The sequence below is a fragment of the Periophthalmus magnuspinnatus genome, chromosome 3, assembly GCF_009829125.3.
Source record: "Periophthalmus magnuspinnatus isolate fPerMag1 chromosome 3, fPerMag1.2.pri, whole genome shotgun sequence".
Classification (NCBI taxonomy): domain Eukaryota; kingdom Metazoa; phylum Chordata; class Actinopteri; order Gobiiformes; family Gobiidae; genus Periophthalmus; species Periophthalmus magnuspinnatus.
The window spans coordinates 1215582-1230544 of record NC_047128.1 but is presented as its reverse complement, the minus strand read 5'-3'; the positions used below and the strand labels follow the sequence as shown (position 1 = coordinate 1230544).

The 14963-nt window shown below is 42.5% G+C and overlaps 1 protein-coding gene across 1 annotated transcript in view; it reads right to left on the bottom strand.

Annotated features, from left to right (window-relative positions):
- il16 (interleukin 16) overlaps window positions 1-13679 on the bottom strand; it is a 61594-nt gene extending 47915 nt beyond the window's left edge. Inside the window, exon 1 of the mRNA XM_055229167.1 lies at window positions 13529-13679. Coding sequence (XP_055085142.1) covers window positions 13529-13541 — 13 coding nt within the window. The 5' untranslated portion in view covers window positions 13542-13679. The remainder of the gene's footprint in view (window positions 1-13528) is intronic.
- Window positions 13680-14963: the final 1284 nt, after the last annotated feature.

Genomic DNA, 14963 nt, shown 5'->3' with positions numbered 1-14963 from the left:
AGAGGGAGAGGAGGGAGAGGAAAGGAGGAGAGAGGGGGAGGAAAGGAGGAGAGGAGGAGAGAGGGAGAGGAGGGAGAGGAAAGGAGGAGAGAGGGGGAGGAAAGGAGGAGAGAGGGGGAGGAAAGGAGGAGAGGAGGAGAGAGGGAGAGGAGGGAGAGAGGAGGAGAGAGGGAGAGGAAAGGAGGAGAGAGGGGGAGAGAAGGAGGGAGGGAGAGAGGGGGAGAGAAGGAGGGAGGGAGAGGAGGAGAGAGGGAGAGGAAAGGAGGAGAGAGGGGGAGGAAAGGAGGAGAGGAGGAGAGAGGGAGAGGAGGGAGAGAGAGGAAGAGAGAGGGAGAAGAAAAGGAGGAGAGAGGGAGAGAGAGGACGAGAGAGGGAGAGGAAAGGAGGAGAGAGGGGGAGGAAAGGAGGAGAGGAGGAGAGAGGGAGAGGAGGGAGAGAGGATGAGAGAGGGAGAGGAAAGGAGGAGAGAGGGGGAGAGAAGGAGGGAGGGAGAGGAGGAGAGAGGAAGAAAGAGGAAGAGGAAAGAAGGAGGGAGGGAGAGGAGGGAGAGAGGATAAATAAATAAATGAAATCAAAATAAAAAAAAACTCAGAATAACTTAAAAAAAAACACAAAAGAAAAACCCTCAAAATAAACAAAAATAAATAAATGAACTCAATATAACAAAAAAAACCCAAACAAAACAAAAACTCAAAATAACCAAAAAAATAAGTAAATTAACTCAAAATAACCTAAAAAAAAAGAAAGAAAGAAAATCCTCAAAAAAAAAAAAAAAAAAACAGTTTAAATGTCGTTAGCCCTGTGGTGATTTATAAAAGCTAATATAGATTTCTTATTCCGATATTTTTGATCCAATATTTTTGATCCAATATTTTTGTGCAGATATTTCTGAGCCAGTATTTATGTGCCGATAATCTGGCATTTTTGAGTCAATATTTTTGTGCCGACATATTTTTGTGTCACTATTTTTGAGCCAATATTTTTGAGCCAATGTTTTTGAACCAATATTTTTGCGGCAATATTTTTGGGCCGATATTATTGAGCCGATTTTGATAATTTCCCCCAAACTATGCAATTTAAATTTACTACAAACTCCCACAAACCTTTTTTTTTACCACAGTCCCTGTTAAAGTGTTCAAATATAAACTGTTTTAAATCAGTTTAAATGTCGTCAGCCCCTTTAGTGGTTTATAAAAGCTAATATGGAATTCTTACATTTTTATTATAGTGTCATTTTGAACATTTGCACATTTTTAGTCGAGATTAGTCTGAAAAAAAGGGCAAAAATCTTTGGGGAGATGTGGGGGAGCGTTGGCCATTCTAGGGGAAGCTGGGGCCCCCTAAAGTCTTTTTTTCTTTTAAAGACAAGGCTGAAAAAACACCTCTTCTCCCTGGCATTTAATACTAACTAGACAGGACATCTTGGTGTTTAATGTTCTTTTCCTGTGTGTTTGTGTTTTGTTGACTTTTGTTGACTTTTGTTGACTTTTGTTGACTTTTGTTGACTTTTGGCTTAAATCTGCTGTAGAAACAAAACTTGATTGAACCGAACCGAGTGGCTAACCCGAAACGCTAAAGAGAAAACAAAACCTCTGAATGTTCTCGTCCCACAGGAGCCTATATTTGTGGCTATGGGCTGTAGTTTTTGTGCTCTGCCCTTTATGAAAACAAAAATGTCCCTCTGGGCTTCCATACGTCTGTGCGTTCACCGCAGACGTGAGGAGACCGTTTTGTCACGGTTTGATTTATTGTTGATTATCGATAAACATATTAGATTGTAAAGATCGAGCGATAAGGTTTTTCATGACTAAAGCCGTTTTTGAGCCAGTATTTTTGAGCCAATATTTGGGCCGATATTTTAGAGTCAATATTTTTGAGCCGATGTTTTTTAACCAATATTTTTGTACTGATATTTTTGTGCCAACATTTCTGTGCCGATATTTTGTGCCGATATTAATGAGCCATTATTTTTGTGGCAATGTTTTTAGGCCAATATTTTTGTGCCAATATTTTTGTGCCGATATTTTTCTGCTGATATTTGGGCTGATATTTTTTATCTGATATTTTTTGTACCGATATTATTGTGCCAATATTTTTGAGCCGATATTTTTTGAACCGATATTTTTGAGCTGATATTTTTGTGCCAACGTTTCTGTGCCGATACTTTGTGCCGATATTAATGAGCCATTATTTTTGTGGCAATGTTTTTAGGCCAATATTTTTGTGCCGATATTTTTGTGCCAATATTTTTGTGCCGATATTTTTCTGCTGATATTTGGGCTGATATTTTTTATCCGATATTTTTTGTACCAATATTATTGTGCCAATATTTTTTGAGGCAATATTTTTGAGCCGATATTTTTTGAACCGATATTTTTGAGCTGATATTTTTGTGCCAACTTTTCTGTGCCGATACTTTGTGCCGATATTCATGAGCCATTATTTTTGTGGCAATATTTTGTTCCAATATTTTTGTGCCGATATTTGTGCCAATATTTTTGAGCCAATTTTATTTTATTTTTTATTATTATTATTTTATTTAATTTTTTTTGCCAATATTTTTTTGCCAATATTTTTGTACGGATATTTTTGTGGCAATATTTGGGGTGATTCTGATAATTTTCCCCAAAGTATATAATTTAAACTTTTCTGACCACAGTCCCGGGGTCATTCTGTGTATACGTCCAGTTAAATTGTTCAAATACAAACAAAAATCGCCCTCTGCTGGAGATTTAACCTCTAAAAGGTCAAAATATCTCCCGTTTTGAGATGGGCATGATTGACAGGCGGATTAGCCAATCAGGGACAAGCATGGTCCGCCTTATCGGAAAAAAATACAACAAACAAAAATTTCACACGGAGCAGAAAAACACGGCGGACTTCTGCAGAATCAGTGAGTGAAGCTTAAACTCTGTTAATCTGAGGAGAGAAATGTGATTTTATTTGTAAATCACAGACGACCAATGAGCTCCTTTGTTTCACACGTGTCACTGAAATGAACAGATCTGATTGGACGATGACGTTTGAGACATAACCGGGGACGATCTGTACAAAATGAAAGATCAGTCTGGATTTGTGAGGCAGGAGAAATGTTATATCAGCAACAAGTTTTAAAGGTCCATATTACACTATTCTCTCAAACTGAAAACACTCTGTTCCACCTTGTGATGTCATCATGTGGCGATACAGGAAGTGTTTTTAAACTCCACACACCTTCATTTCTGGAATCATTTGGATCATTTCTGCTCTGGTATTGCCAATTTTCCACTGAACTAAAGGTAAAAAGGAGCTGATAACGCCTTGAAAACTCCCACTTGATGACATCACAAGGTGGAACGTCGCATTTTGAGCTTTGGGGATGTTACAGACTAATAATAAAGTGCGACTCAAACATGTGAGAATGAAACAAAACACAACTCCAGGTTTGTTTTCGACGCCGTAAAAACGTTCGAATCTGGATTAAAGCTTCACGGGTCGTTTTGTGTGATTTTGGCGCTTTAACGTTCCCCGCAGTCGTTACGGGGGTGACATCATGGTCCATGTGTCCACTCTGCAGCTGTCACTCAAACCCCGGTATCGCTCACTCTCTCCGGGCGGATAATGGAGGAAGCCACAGCTGTACTGGTCCCATTACTGAAGCATAAGTGAAGCTGGCTCCAGAGACGGCACTATAGAGGAACGCATTACCCCGACGTACGCCGCAGATACTCAGGAACATTACGGAGCCTCTGCAGACCATTACGGTGTTAGGTTCACCCGGCGCCACTAGCCCCGCCCACAAAACGGCGTCCCAGTCACCCACAGCCAGTAGCCCCGCCCACAAAACGGCGTCCCAATCGGTCCGTTCACACGTACAGGTCACTCATGAAGATCAGAACAGAACAACGTCGTGTGAATGTGTTTAGAAGTGACCAGAAGGGATTACATGATGGTCTATGGACAAAAACGGAGCAAAGGAGAGGAGGGAGAGGACGGAGAGAGAGAAGGAGAGAGGGAGAGGAAAGGAGGAGAGAGGGAGAGGAGGGAGAGAGAGGAGGAGAGAGGGAGAGGAAAGGAGGAGAGGAGGAGAGAGGGAGAGAGAGGATGAGAGAGGGAGAGGAAAGGAGGAGAGAGGGAGAGAGAGGAGGAGAGGAGGGAGAGGAGGGAGAGAGAGGAGGAGCGAGGGAGAGGAAAGGAGGACAGGAGGAGAGAGGAAAAGAGAGAGGGAGGGAAGACAGAGAAAGAAGAAAGGAAGACAGGAAGAGGAAAGGAGAAGAAAGGGAAGGACAGGAGGGAGAGGAGAGGAGGAAAGAGGAGAAGAGAGAAAATGAAAGGGAGGGAGAGGAGAGCTGGAGAGAGAGAGCGAGGAGGAGAGAGGAAGAGGAAAGAAGGAGAGAGAGAGAGAGAGAGAGGAGGGAGAGAGGACAAGAGAGGGAGAGGAAAGGAGGAGAGAGGGAGAGGAGGGAGAGGAAAGGAGGAGCGAGGGAGAGGCGGGAGAGGCGGGAGAGGAGGGAGAGGAAAGGAGGAGCGAGGGAGAGGAGGGAGAGAGAGGAGGAGAGAGGGGAAGAGAGGAAAAGAGAGAGGGAGGGAAGACAGAGAAAGAAGAAAGGAAGACAGGAAGAGGAAAGGAGAAGAAAGGGAAGGACAGGAGGGAGAGGAGAGGAGGAAAGAGGAGAAGAGAGAAAATGAAAGAGAGGGAGAGAACAGATGGAGAGAGAAAGAGAGAGAGAGGGAGAGGAAAGGAGGAGAGAGGGGGAGGAAAGGAGGGAGGGAGAGGAGGAGAGAGGAAGAAAGAGGAAGAGGAAAGAAGGAGGGAGGGAGAGGAGGGAGAGAGAGGAGAGAGGATAAATAAATAAATGAAATCAAAATAAAAAAAACTCAGAATAACTTAAAAAAACACAAAAGAAAAAAACTCAGAATAAACAAAAATAAATAAATGAACTCAATATAACTAAAAAAATAAACAAAACAAAAACTCAAAATAACCAATAAATAAGTAAATTAACTCAAAATAACCTAAAAAAAGAAGAAAGAAACTAAAATAACAAAAAAAAACAACAACCAAAAAACCCAAATCAAAATAACAAATAAAACTAATAACTACTAACTAATAAAATGAGATAAAACGTGTGATTTGTCTGTTATTAATGTTCATATCTTGATTTACAGACACAATAGTGAAATAAAAACCTCAGGATCATGTCGAGTTGTTGTTCGTCGCGCGGCGATGCTAGCAGGTTAGCTATGTCCATTTATATGAACAGTCCTCGGTTTGGACACTCCCCCTGGAGGCTCCTGGCTGTGGCTAAAAAGACGGTTTATATTTCTTCATAATGTTACGATAATGATGTGACAAAGTTTTTCTCCTGTAACATCCAGAGTCCTTGTTTGGACGTTTCTAAAGTTGTGGGTAAAGTTCACTGGACAGTGTTTGTGCTGAGTGTAAAATGATGGCACACGTTTTACTCCGACCTCCAGCTGTTTACGCCAGAGCCAAAAGTTTTAAGCGGTGGCTCAGACTCAAACCTGCTCAGAAAAACAACAAATATTTAGTTTTCCAGTTTGACATCTGCGACTCGAGCCAAAATAATTCAAAATGTCAACTAAAAGCAGAAAGACGAGTGATGCGGTCTGCAAAAAACGAGGACTAAAACAGGACAAACGTAAGAACGGATTAAAGGTTTGAGTCACGTCGTTCCATTTTGAATCAGATCCAACTTAAAACTACAGCGTTTACTCAGACGACATATTTCACCTGTGAACACACTGAAATCCAACTTTGACACGATAAACTACTGACGTATCGAGAAAAACACGACAGATTTATGTTTTATACGCTGTTCCTCCTCAAAAACACGACTGAAGAGGTTTTAGAGTCGTCCGTGCATGTTTGAGTCATCTAGAGATCTCTCCCGGGCCCTATTCAAACCCTCCTGTACGAGGCTCCGCCCACAAGCCTACATCACCCACGCTCCCACACGACAATCCTCCATAAATATACAAAAACATGACACAAAACAACACACTACAGCTTCACAAACCTGGTGTGATGTGCAGTAGTTTCATTAACGCTGATTGTGATGTGATAGCGCCGTGAAGGGGGCGGGGCTTTGGACTCGAAAGTGAAAACGAAAGTGAAACTGATAAAACATGTTCATACTTTGTTTTGGGCGAATTTAACATTTTCAAAACAATAAAATGAAACATGGATCTAAATATGTGAAGTGTCACAGTTAAAACAACAGAGAAGTAAATACCTCCTCTTTAATACGACATAGAAGTAAATACCTCCTCTTTAATACGACATAGAAGTAAATACCTCCTCTTTAATACAACATAGAAGTAAATACCTCCTCTTTAATACGACATAGAAGTAAATACCTCCTCTTTAATACGACATAGAAGTAAATACCTCCTCTTTAATACGACATAGAAGTAAATACCTCCTCTTTAATACAACAGAGAAGTAAATACCTCCTCTTTAATACAACATAGAAGTAAATACCTCCTCTTTAATACGACATAGAAGTAAATACCTCCTCTTTAATACGACATAGAAGTAAATACCTCCTCTTTAATACAACATAGAAGTAAATACCTCCTCTTTAATACGACATAGAAGTAAATACCTCCTCTTTAATACGACATAGAAGTAAATACCTCCACTTTAATGCCCCACAGCAGTAAATACCCCCTCTTTAAGTGTAATAATAGAGCAGTGTTTCCTCGTGAGCGTGTGAATCCTCTCAGGATCATGACGCAGGGGTTTATTTATAGAAACCAGTCTAATAAAAAGCACTTGTTTAGAGTCGGCCCCGCCCTCTTCTTATGTCATCAGAAGTGCCTCCAACTTTCCTCTCTCACATTAACTCTGCAGTGAAAACGTATCAAAGCGGGACAGGGGAACGCGACCTGACCGTGTAATTCCCAACGTGGTATTCCCACCTTTAATAACTGTAGGAAAATGGTGAATCATAGAGAACTTTTCAGTAGCCGATCCCTGGGCTGCAGGATGGTCAAACGTCAGTGCCGTTGCCATGGCGTTAAGGCAAAACAAAGTATTACATTAACTGAAACTGTAAAATGGATCCGTGAAACAGGAAATCGTGGAGAACGTTTAGCAGCGAACGTTTGAGCCGCAGGTCAAGAGTGAACAAAAGTGAACGTGAACCACAAATGACATAAAAGTGAAGCTCATCGAGGCTAGCAGTTATAGCGGCTAATCTGGAGCAGAGTTTCATATTTGGAATGGCAAGTATCATAGCAACCAAAGAGCCAATCAGGAGAGGGGCTGTTGAAGATAACGCCTCTTCCCGCCCACACCGCTGGTTTAACAGGGAGCGGGCGCTTAGCAACACTGTCAACCAAACCTGTTGCTAACGCTAACAGGAGCGACCTCGGGGAAAGAAGGACCTGATTTGTCTGTTATTAATGTTCAGATCTTGATTTACAGACACAAAAGTTCTTGTTTGTAGCGCGGCGCTAGCAGGTTAGCTCTGTCCATTTATATAAACAGTCTGTGACGAGTGTGGACCAAGAGTTGGAAGTAAAATGTCAATTGAGTTAAACCACTCGGCAAGTCCAGACACTATCTTGGTCTGATTGGTCAAGTTCTAGTCCTGGTTTAGTCCTGGTTTAGTCCTGGTTTAGTCCTGGTTTAGCCCTGGTTTAGTCCTGGTTTAGTCCTGGTTCAGTCCTGGTTTAGTCCTGGTTTAGTCCTGGTTTAATCCTGGTTTAGTCCTGGTTCAGTCCTGGTTCAGTCCTGGTTTAGTCCTGGTTTAATCCTGGTTTAGTCCTGGTTTAATCCTGGTTTAGTCATGGTTCAGTCCTGGTTTAGTCCTGGTTTAGTCCTGGTTTAGTCCTGGTTTAATCCTGGTTTAGTCCTGGTTCAGTCCTGGTTCAGTCCTGGTTTAGTCCTGGTTTAGTCCTGGTTTAGTCCTGGTTTAGTCCTGGTTTTGTCCTGGTTTAGTCGTGGTTCAGTCTTGGTTTAGTCCTGGTTTAGTCCTGGTTTAGTCCTGGTTTAGTCCTGGTTTAGTCCTGTTTAAGTCCTGGTTTAGTCCTGGTTCAGTCCTGGTTTAGTCGTGGTTCAGTCTTGGTTTAGTCCTGGTTTAGTCCTGGTTTAGTCCTGGTTTAGTCCTGGTTTAGTCCTGTTTAAGTCCTGGTTTAGTCCTGGTTCAGTCCTGGTTTAATCCTGGTTTAATCCTGGTTTAGTCCTGGTTTAGTCCTGGTTTAGTCTTGGTTCAGTCCTGGTTTAGTCCTGATTTAGTCCAGTTTTAGTCCTGATTTAGTCCTGGTTCAGTCCTGGTTTAGTCTTGGTTCAGTCCTGATTTAGTCCTGGTTTAATCCTGGTTTAATCCTGGTTTAGTCCTGGTTTAGTACCGGTTTAGTCCTGGTTTAAGTCCTGGTTTAATCCTTTCTTAAGGCTTCTTTGGACACAAATGCAGGATCTGGTTTTCACAGTTTACCTTTGATTTTTCACATGTTTTTCGATGTAAAAAGCTGTAGATGTTACTGATTTGTTGTGGCTGTTAAAGTTCCATTATTACCTCGAGATTTCTAACCTGAGTTGAAGGTTTCAGAGAGAAAGACTGGAGGTGACAAAGTGGCATCTTGAAAATAAGAGATTAAAAATAACTCAAACAACTTCAGAGGCTCAATGAGAAGAAACGACTGGAACATGGAGAAACATCTAAACAGTTTGAAGAACGGGGCCGATTTAAACGTAAATTGTTTCATAAAAGAAAAGGTTCAGGAAGCAGAAACATGAGACAGACATGCCCCATATTTTTCTTTACAATGATTTAAACAGCTCTCGTCTCTGCGGCACATGGACCTGAAGGAGCCGAGTCTCCAGAGCGTGAGGCTGTGAGCGAGCATTCAAACGGCCCCGCTGAATGCTCCCTCTGTGGACCCGCACACAGCTCCATTCAGACGCGCAGGGGGCGGAGCTTCGCGCGAACAGAAGGGGGCAGTGTGGGGGACACCTGCAGGAAAAACCCCCAGACTGACCACAAGTGAACCAACAACACCCAACAGTTTAGACCAAGACACAATCCCAAAACAAAAAACAGATTCAGAGCCTCAACGTGAAAGGACGCCATTTACGGAACCGAAGAATCCCTTTATTATCCGTCTGTAACATCTCCACAGCTCAAAACGCTCTGCTCCACCTTGTGATGTCATCAAGTGGTAGTTTTCAAGTGAACAGCTCCTTTTAGCTTTAGTTCAGTCGAGATTTGTGAGGATTTCCAGGACTGAAATGATCCAAATGATTCTAGAAATGAAGGTGTGTGGAGTTTAAAAACACAGTGGAGCACTTCCTGTATTGCCACATGATGACATCACAAGGTGGAACAGAGTGTTTTCATCCTAAATCTGCAGGTTTGTGTGTTAAACATGTGTGAATGAAACAAATAACACAACTCCAGGTCTGTTTGTGATGAGGAAACATTAGAACATAGATCAGAAAATTGCATAATATGAGCCCTGTCAACATTTTTATTTTTATTTTGTTTTACTTTCTACATTTTATTTACACACAAAAGACATCAAATATACGCAGTAATATATATATGGAATTTTCTAACAATGAAAAACTGTTAAAAATCTCTCTAAATATTTTTTAACAAAGCAAAAGTTGGGTATTTACTAAAGGTAAAAGGAGGAGTTCACTTGAAAACTCCCACTTGATGACATCACAAGGTGGAACGTAGCATTTTGATCTTTGTAGATGTTACAGACTAATAATAAAGTGTGACTCAAACATGTGTGAATGAAACAAAACACAACTCCAGGTCTGTTTTTGACGCACTAACAACGTTTCGACATGACTTAAAGCTACAAGAGTCGATCTTGTGTAATTTCTGACCTTTAAAGAACTTACAAAAACATGATTAAACAACTTTTTAATCATTTCAGACAATTCAATTATAGCCTAACGCTGCTACTTCGTCACCCCTCAGCGTCCTTGCGCCCTCTGCTGGCTTTTGATGCACACAAACATAAGGCTTAAACACATTTACTTGTTCTATAAACACATTTACATCGTGCCAAGTCAAAGACGAATTGGCTAAAGAGTTCAAACTTGTAGCGAGCATTCATTCACAAACAAACACCACATTGAACTTGACGCTAAACCTGGACTAAACCAGGACTAAACTAGGACTAAACCAGAACTAAAACGACACCAAACCACGTCTACATCAAGATTAACCGGGGCTGAAGCGAGGACAAAACGGTACAAGTGTGAACGTGCCCTTCGAAGCTGACACGAAACAAACAAGAAATAAGCGCTTTAACTGAACACTACAGACTTACTTCTGTTTTAAATTGAAAACTCACTAAAAATACCTGAAACGGGCCGTTGGTCAGAGCCTCGGGTTGAGTCTACGTCTGTCTGAGCGGCTCCTGAAACTCACTGGCCTCTGTTTCTCTCGCAGAGCAGTGAAGTTTCGTCGTTTCAGTGTGAAATGAGAGCGGCCCCTTCTGCAGTCTGTGGTGTAAACAGCAGGGTTTGGTTTGACCTGAACTCTAGGCCCGCGTCCTACTACATACAACACACTAATGCAGCTTTAAACGGCCCATATTACACTATTTAAACGGCCCATATTACACTATTTAAACGGCCCATATTACACTATTTAAACGGCCCATATTACACTATTTAAACGGCCCATATTACACTATTTAAACGGCCCATATTACACTATTTAAACGGCCCATATTACTGTTCTTAAATGGCCCATATTACAATATTCTCTGATCTGGTCTAATGTCGTTTCCTCGTCACAAACAGACCTGGAGTTGTGTTTTTGCGTTTCATTCACACACATTTAACACACAAACAAACCTGCACATTTAGACCGAGCGCTTCTCTCAAACTGAAAACACTCCACCTTGTGATGTCATCGTGTGGTGATACAGGAAGTGCTCCACTGTGTTTTTAAACTCCACACACCTTCATTTCTAGATTCATTTGGATCATTTCAGACCTGGAGTTGCCCATTTTCTACTAAACTAAAGGTAAAAAGTGATGGTTAACTTGAAAACTACCACTTGATGACATCACAAGGTGGAACAAAGTGTTTTGATCTTTGTAGATGTTACAGACTAATAATAAAGTGACTCAAACATGTGTGAATGAAACAAAATTCAACTCCAGGTCTGTTTTTGAGGAGGAAACATCATTAGACAGATTAATACAGGGCTCCTGTTTATAATGTTTTAATTCACATGTGTCAAACTGAAGGCCCCTGGGCCAAATGTGGCTCTTCACATAACTTTATGTGGCCCTCAGCAAAGTAAATTAAAAGGTATGATGGTCTTAAAATGTCATTTTTTGTCAGTTACACAGTGTATGTGCAATATTTGTAACTTGAATAAGTAATAAATACAGAAACAGTGAATTAACAAGTTTAAAAAGTAGTAAAAAAAAAAAGTAAAAAGTACATTTTTTTTACATCTGGCCCTTTGAAGACATTCTGCTGATGTCCCTGTTTTAATTGGACTTCTGCAGGTGTTTGGTTTGTTTTTGTTTGTATTGTTCTGTGTTTGAACAATGTGCTCATGAAACAGCGAGTGTGGTACTCTCACTGGGCTCTCACTGGGCTCTCACTGGGCTCTCACTGGGCTCTCACTGGGCTCTCACTGGGCTCTCACTGGGCTCTCACTGGGCTCTCACTGGGTTCTCCCTGCACTCAGACACTGGGGCGAGGAGGGTTTAGTGTCTTGCCCAAGGACACAACGACAGCATTTATCTGTGGGAGCTGGAATCACACGAGAGTGAGATGATCTCATGAGATTTATTTTCTGGTGTTTACATTTGGATTTGGCTCGATCTACTGGAGAAGTTGGGCCTCCTCCTGACCAAACTCTGACCTCACACACAACAATCTGACCTCACACACAACAATCTGACCTCACACACAACAATCTGACCTCACACACAACAATCTGACCTCACACACAACAATCTGACCTCACACACAACAATCTGACCTCACACACAACAATCTGACCTCACACACAACAATCTGACCTCACACATGAGCAGGACATGGTCTGGACTCACTGTGTCATTTGTGTTTCTTGAATGGACTTCAGCATCAAAAAAGAGGAAAGAACAAATACAATAATAAAATAAACTGATGCTACATTTGTCACCGCGGTAACATCAGGAACTCAAACACGTTCAGAAACAGGACGATTAAAGAAGAAGAAGAAGAAGAAGAAGAAGAAGAAGAAGAAGAAGAAGACGTAATAGCAATAGTGGTAGTAGTAGTAGTATTTGATATTTGTCCTTGTTTAGTCCTGGTTTAGTCCTTGTTTAGTCCTGGTTTAGTCCTGGTTTAGTCCTGGTTTAGTCCTGGTTTAGTCCTGGTTTAGTCCTGGTTCAGTCCTGGTTTAGTTCTTGTTTTAGTCCTGGTTCAGTCCTGGTTCAGTCCTGGTTCAGTCCTGGTTTAGTCCTGGTTTAGTCCTGGTTCAGTCCTGGTTTAGTCCTGGTTCAGTCCTGGTTCAGTCCTGGTTCAGTCCTAGTTCAGTCCTGGTCCAGTCCTTGTTCAGTCCTGGTTTAGTCCTGGTTTAGTCCTGGTTCAGTCCTGGTTTAGTCCTGGTTCAGTCCTGGTTTAGTCCTGGTTTAGTCCTGGTTTAGTCCTGGTTTAGTCCTGGTTTAGTCCTGGTTTAATCCTGGTTTAATCCTGGTTTAGTCCTGGTTTAGTCCTGGTTTAGTCCTGGTTTAGTCCTGGTTCAGTCCTGGTTTAGTCCTGGTTCAGTCCTGGTTTAATCCTGGTTTAATCCTGGTTTAATCCTGGTTTAGTCCTGGTTTAGTCCTGGTTTAGTCCTGGTTCAGTCCTGGTTTAGTCCTGGTTCAGTCCTGGTTTAATCCTGGTTTAGTCCTGGTTTAGTCCTGGTTCAGTCCTGGTTTAGTCCTGGTTTAGTCCTGGTTTAGTCCTGGTTCAGTCCTGGTTTAGTCCTGGTTTAGTCCTGGTTTAGTCCTGGTTCAGTCCTGGTTTAATCCTGGTTTAATCCTGGTTTAGTCCTGGTTTAGTCCTGGTTTAGTCCTGGTTTAGTCCTGGTTCAGTCCTGGTTTAGTCCTGGTTCAGTCCTGGTTTAATCCTGGTTTAGTCCTGGTTTAGTCCTGGTTCAGTCCTGGTTTAGTCCTGGTTTAGTCCTGGTTTAGTCCTGGTTCAGTCCTGGTTTAGTCCTGGTTTAGTCCTGGTTTAGTCCTGGTTCAGTCCTGGTTTAGTCCTGGTTCAGTCCTGGTTTAATCCTGGTTTAGTCCTGGTTTAGTCCTGGTTCAGTCCTGGTTTAGTCCTGGTTTAGTCCTGGTTCAGTCCTGGTTTAGTCCTGGTTCAGTCCTGGTTTAGTCCTGGTTCAGTCCTGGTTTAGTCCTGGTTTAGTCCTGGTTTAGTCCTGGTTCAGTCCTGGTTTAGTCCTGGTTCAGTCCTGGTTTAGTCCTGGTTTAGTCCTGGTTTAGTCCTGGTTCAGTCTCTTTCTCTTTAAGTGTCATATTGAGCTGAAAAGTGCACATGTGTTTTGAGTCTGAACTCACCGTAGTCCAACATGAGGTGTTCAAGCTCCAGCTGCAGCTCGGGAAAAAACAACTTCTCCTGACGGGAACGAGGACTGGATCAGGACTGAACCAGGACTGGACCAGGACTGAACCAGGACTGGACCAGGACTGAACCAGGACTGGACCAGGACTGGACTCAGACTGGACTCATGCTCAAATCCTTCCTTTATACTGTGTGTGCTGCTCCATGTGTGTCCCTCCTCTTTTCTCTCTCTCTCTCTCCTCCTCTCCCTCCGGCTCCTCCTCTCTCTCTCTCTCTCTCTCTCTCTCTCTCTCTCTCACTCCACTTTCTCTGCTCTCATTCTCCTTCCACTCTCTCTTTTATTCTCTCTCCCTTCTCTCTCACTCTATCTGTCCTCCCCCTCTTATTCTCCCCTCTTTCCCTTTTCTCTTTCTCTCTCCCTCCCGTCTCTTCTCTGTCTCTCTATCTCCCCCCCTTCCCCCTCCCCCCACTCTCCTTCCTCCTTCCCTCTCCTCTTTCCACTCACTACATCTCTCCTCTCGCTTTTCCTCTTCTCTCTGTTATCCCCCCTCTTTTTCTCTCATCTTTCCTCTCACTTTCCCTCTCCTCCCTCTCTCTTTTCTCTGTCTCTCTCTCTCCCTTCTCTGTCTCTCTCATCTCTCTCCCTCCTCTCTCACTTTATCTCCTCCCCTCCTGTTTCCCTCTTCTCTTTCCTCTCACTTTCACTTCCCGTCTTTCTAACTCCCCCCTCTCTCTTTCCCTCCCTTCTTTCCTCTCCTCTCTCTCACACTGTTCTACATAAAACCTCCTTTAGCCCCGCCCACAGTGTCACCTCCTTTAGCCCCGCCCACAGTGTCACCTCCTTTAGCCCCGCCCACAGTGTCACCTCCTTTAGCCCCGCCCACAGTGTCACCTCCTTTAGCCCCGCCCACAGTCTCACCTCCTTTAGCCCCACCCACAGTCTCACCTCCTTTAGCCCCGCCCACAGTGTCACCTCCTTTAGCCCCGCCCACACAAAGGCTCATGGGAAATCAAAGTTAAACTGGTGAAAGAAAAGTGATTTATTTAAACTAAGATTAAAGAGGAGGTGTTTACTTCTGTGGAGTATTAACACAAACATATTTAAACCACTTTCACTTTCACTTTTGATGTTCTGAGTTTACCTTCCCTTTACTCTCCATGCTAAGCCACTCCCCCTTCAGAGCGTCACATTCGATGTGTATAAATTGTATTTAAGTTTCTAACCATGAGAGTTTGAATGGGAGAGATCACTAGATTATTCAAACATGCAGGGAAGAAACATACAAAAACTACTAATACTGCAACTTCTACTACTGCAAATACTACGACTATAACTGCAAATACTACTACTACTGCTGCAAATACTACGACTATTACTGCAAATACTACGACTATTACTGCAAATACTACTACTACTACTGCTGCAACAAT